Below are 5,353 nucleotides of genomic sequence, written 5' to 3'. Positions count from 1 at the left end.
TACCTTAGGAAGGACATTGAATTGTTGTAATAGGTTCAGAGGAGGGCTACTAGAATGGTGCCGGAGATGGAGGGGTTGTCATACGAGGAGAGGTTGAGATCTCTCAAACTGTTTTCTCTTGAAAAAAGAAGAGTTAGGGGGATCTAACTGATATGTTTAAGATTGTAAAGGGAATTGATAGTGTTGAAGCATCATCTTTTTTCGAACTTAACAGTGAGAATAGTAGGACTAGGGAACAGAAGTATACATTTTGGCAAGGTAGGAGTCATCTTCAGTTAAGGCAGTTGTATTTTTCTAACAGGGTGGTTGACTTTTGGAATGAGTTACCTTTAGATGTTGTGGAGGCAGTAAATATAAGTGAGTTTAAGAGAAAGCTTGATAAGTATATGAATGATAAGGGGTGGCTTTAAGATTTTGAAAAAAATCATCAATCACTTTACAGTTTTAGTTTAGTTGAGAGAATGGGACAGCCGAGATGGACCAATAGGTCCCAAAATATGTTATCAAGGCTCACCTTCTTGGGTCAGGTATCGAACAAGCGTGAGAAACCAGAATTTGTAGTCTTTGGCAGAGTGCATGGATAGAGCTGCTGCTAATTGACTATCGAGGTGACTGAGTGTAGCAGCTCGTCGAGTGACAGGGTTACTGTTGAAGATATTACGTGCTACACGGGTTGGTCTAAGTGGATAAAAAAAGAGAATACTTATTATTTGGAATTTCAATTATTATATAAAATTACATATAAAAAGGCTTGATAATTATTGATAATACGAGCTAGTGAATTTATCTCAAAAGATGACTATTACAAACCTGTATTGTTTGGGGAACATTTCATAAACCTAATCTGTATAAACTGATACATTACACAACTAAGATAACTTATAGCATCAGCATTAGATGGATAAAAACAAGAATTCAAACACCCCGTCACTGAGAAATAACTTATGACACTTATAAATGGAACCTTATGAATACACTAACCACATGTGATCTGTTATAAAACTTCTTATAAATTTCACACTTAAAACATGCCAGTCATTTACCACAAAAGACAAAACCCTGTAAACAGTCTTATGAATACAATCATGTCTGCAATACACAGTCTTATACATACAATCATGTCTGACAACACATAGTCTTATAAATACAATCATGTCTGACAACACAGTCTTATAAATACAATCATGTCTGACAACACACAGTCTTATAAATACAATCATGTCTGACAACACACAGTCTTATAAATACAATCATGTCAGACAACACAGTCTTATAAATACAATCATGTCCGACAACACACACAGTCTTATAAATACAATCATGTCTGACAACACACAGTCTTATAAATACAATCATGTCTGACAACACAGTCTTATAAATAATCATGTCAGACAACACAGTCTTATAAATACAACCATTTCTGACAACACACAGTCTTATAAATACAATCATGTCTGACAAAACACAGTCTTATAAATACAATCATGTCTGACAATACACAGTCTTATAAATACAATCATGTCTGACAACACAGTCTTATAAATACAATCATGTCTGACAACACAGTTTTATAAATACAATCATGTCTGACAACACAGTCTTATAAATACAACCATGTCAGACAACAGTCTTATAAATGCAACCATGTATGACAACACACACAGTCTTATAAATGCAACCATGTCTGACAACATACACAGTCTTATAAATACAATCATGTCTGACAACACACAGTCTTATAAATGCAATCATGTCTGACAACAGTCTTATAAATGCAACCATGTCTGACAACACACAAAGTCTTATAAATACAACCATGTCCGACAGACACATAAATAAACCAACAGTTTTTTACTCCTGCACTTTTTAATTTATCATAAACATATCTTTCTTTCTATGCTTTCAGAACTAATGAGATGACATTATAACTATAACGTTGCTACAACAAACACGATATGTTGATTCTTGTTTCAAATGTCATGTGTGTATATGTTTAATTCAACTTTGAATCAACTACAGGCAAAAGCTGGTTACCAACAGACTACATTAACACTGACATTCATGTCACGAGTTTAGATTTTGTACAGAACAGTTGGAAATTATGTACAGATATGAAAACAAAAATCAACTTACCTGTTCAGTTCTCCTTGAAGAGATGCTAGTGGAAGAAGTGTCTCCTGAAGCTTGACATCAGGAGGTAGACAAGATTGATGATCAGAACACTGATACACTGCATCATCAGCACTACTTATTAACAACCTGGGAAGTAAAAAAATTAGGATCTCATTTTTTTTGTTAAACGTATACCATCGAGCTCAGAGATAATGTGATAATTTCCCTCATGCACTAACCATAATATAATATAAATCAAATATTAATGCTTATGAAAATGAGAATAAGGGTGTGAACATTTCTGGCACTTTTAGTGATATTTTATAACATGCATTTAAATGCTACAATTTTAGATAATATTCCAATTAGTTCAAAGCCCTTTGAAAATGCCAATGGTTTAACTCTCTCACCACCGGTATCCTTTACTGCACATGACACAAGGTTTTACATTCAAAATTTTATCTAATTTTTTGTTTATGTAATAGCAATTGGTATAGCATAAAATCTTAGTTAATAATCCATATTTTAATAGTATATAAGTTTAAGTTCTTAGTTCTATAAGGCAATATTTAAAAAAATCCTGAATTTACCCTAATGTGATTCACGTGACACATTTTCTCTATGTATCTTCTCATCTCTATTTTATCTCTCCCCCCCCCCCCCAAGAAACTACAAAATAAAATGTAAATTACTCAATATAAAATCATCATTGCTCAGTCAAACCATAATTTTTTCGACTTCAATTTTGTTTGGTTACAGAACTATCAAATAGAAAATCTGACTCCTCCTGCCACACCTACCTGTCACATTCTCTCTTTCAGGATTTGTTAATAGTTCATTTTTATATTTAATTATATAATTTAGCTATAACCAATGGAAAGTTAAGGTTTTCATCTATCGAATGACATATTGTATAATGTTGTGTTCTGAACAAAGAATAGTCAATTTCACTTCTAATTCAACTTTGGTTCCCACAGGAATCACAACGGCTAGCTTGGATACATTTGTAACGGCTCTTGTCGTTAGAAAGCCAGAAAAATTGTGTTTGTTAGAGGAAATTGTCTGTTTTTTGCATGTTATTAGTCAATGTTCTTTGGTGCATTATTTAAAAATAGGGTTAACTGTCATCAATAGTCAGATGAGTACTATAATTCTTGTTTTTTTATGTTTATTCTTTATTTACTATTATAAAAGTAACTAATATGTAAAAATAGGGATCTCTTTAGGTTAGATTAGGTAAAATAAATAACTAAAATATAGTAACAAATTTTCACTAGGCACGCACGTGAGCAGTTCGGAGTAATGTAATTTGATAGCGTAACATGGGATGCACGTTCCCAAAGTGATTTATAACTTATAATGGTGCAAATAGTAGTTACACATGGTTCAAAGAGCAATAATACAATAAAATTTAATTATAAATAGATGTATACCATTACGAGTTTAAAGCTACTTAGGATAAACGAATGTTGTTTCACGCTAAATTTGAAGTCATTCTAGAAAGAAAAGGAGGTAATTTAGATTTATTCCAATTTTTTTATGAGGTCAGCCAAATTGACCAACCTTGTATAGAGTTAGGGTAGAGAAAATAACTGATAAAATATAAAGTTTTACTGAAAACAAACATTTAAGAGGTTTTTAGAGATTATGTAAATGAAATTTGGGATTTTTGAGATGAAGAAAAGTATTTTTAATCTTAACACAAAAATCACTTTGCACACAGATTACTCAAAACAAATATTTCAATATATTCAAGGACAAATCTTTATTTTAGTTTATTAAAAATACTTCTCTAAAAATATGATTTTTTTATATGTGTGAAAGACTGCCAAATTTTCTGAAGATATACACACTATTTTTGAAAAGTAGAAGTATTAAATCTATAAAGACTTTAAATGAGTACTAAGAGGTCACGTGGTCGGTCAAATTGACCAAGCACATATGGAGAGAGTTAAATAATCTAGAGTTCAATCCTCCTTCTACTGATTAGAGTTTTTATTATCTACATTTTTGTGAAGTTTAAAGATCCAATAACACTAAAAGCTTCTGTAACTCAGTTCATACACACATACATATTTTCTGTAGTTAATTACAGCTGTCAAAATTCCAGTTTATAAGTAATGTTATGTTTTAGACAAGAATAACGACACAAATGAGAAAATGTTCTGTGAAAAAAAACTTGATACTGAGCACGAATATGACATAAATAATGTTTGTAACTCTGAAAGTAGCAACTGAAGAGTTTAATTACCTCTAAAAATTAAAACTATTAGTAACTAGTGCAACTTAACTTTATATTCTTTTTTGATACACTAAATAAATCACCTGTTCCTAAATATTATGAATTTTAATATTTCTATACATAAGTAATTAAATAGTATAATGAGGAAGAACACGAAAGTCTCAATCAACTTTCTTACTTTACTTACAATTGTCCATTTATTTTTACACTTCAACCACTGGAATAACTGAGGCCATTTGCTAATTTTTATACCACCTCATAAATAGAAGAAGGTTTATAGCTCTAATCTGTATTTCTATTAACAGTTTACTGTTACCATGGTGAAAAGTCATTGAAGTTTTTAGTTTTCTTATACAAGAAAAGTTGAAAGGTTATGTCCGTGTAACGTACTGATGAACAGACCATAATAATATGACATTCAAATCCTAACCTTTCAGTTCTGCAAACAGTTGAAACTCACGTCAAAACATACCTGCAAGCTATTTTCAAATATTCTTATATAATCACATATTGCTCCATTAATCAATTATTGACACTTAACCTTGTTGTACTATTTAATGTATGGAACAGTAGGATGAATTGATGTTTATACATCTCTCATAAATTCGCCTCCAAATCAGTTTTAAGCTATCATTTAGGGACACACAGAGTACTTCAGCTGAGAGTAAGGTATTAAAACTTCACATTTATTAACAAAACACGACTCTTATCATCTCTCTCTGAAAAATGACTCCTCAATGTTACACAGAGTACTTCAGCTGAGAGTAGGGTATTAAAACTTCACATTTATTAACAAAACACGACTCTTATCATCTCTCTCTGAAAAATGACTCCTCAATGTTACACAGAGTACTTCAGCTGAGAGTAGGGTATTAAAACTTCACATTTATTAACAAAACATGACTCCTATCATCTCTCTGTGAAAAATGACTCCTCAATGTTACACAGAGTACTTCAGCTGAGAGTAGGGTATTAAAACTTCACATTTATTAACAAAAC

General features: G+C 31.6%; 1 protein-coding gene across 1 annotated transcript in view; it reads right to left on the bottom strand.

Annotated features, from left to right (window-relative positions):
* The window catches only part of LOC111089900 (protein HIRA-like), a gene marked incomplete at its 5' end in the record, with an annotated part of 20,365 nt that overhangs the window by 8,111 nt on the left and 6,901 nt on the right, over positions 1-5,353 (bottom strand). The window contains 2 exons of the mRNA XM_022403144.1: positions 515-678; positions 2,134-2,259. Coding sequence (XP_022258852.1) covers positions 515-678; positions 2,134-2,259 — 290 coding nt within the window. The remainder of the gene's footprint in view (positions 1-514; positions 679-2,133; positions 2,260-5,353) is intronic.

The sequence above is a fragment of the Limulus polyphemus genome, unplaced genomic scaffold (genome assembly GCF_000517525.1).
Source record: "Limulus polyphemus unplaced genomic scaffold, Limulus_polyphemus-2.1.2 Scaffold7778, whole genome shotgun sequence".
Classification (NCBI taxonomy): Eukaryota; Metazoa; Arthropoda; class Merostomata; order Xiphosura; family Limulidae; genus Limulus; species Limulus polyphemus.
This window is presented reverse-complemented; position numbering and strand designations above follow the sequence as displayed.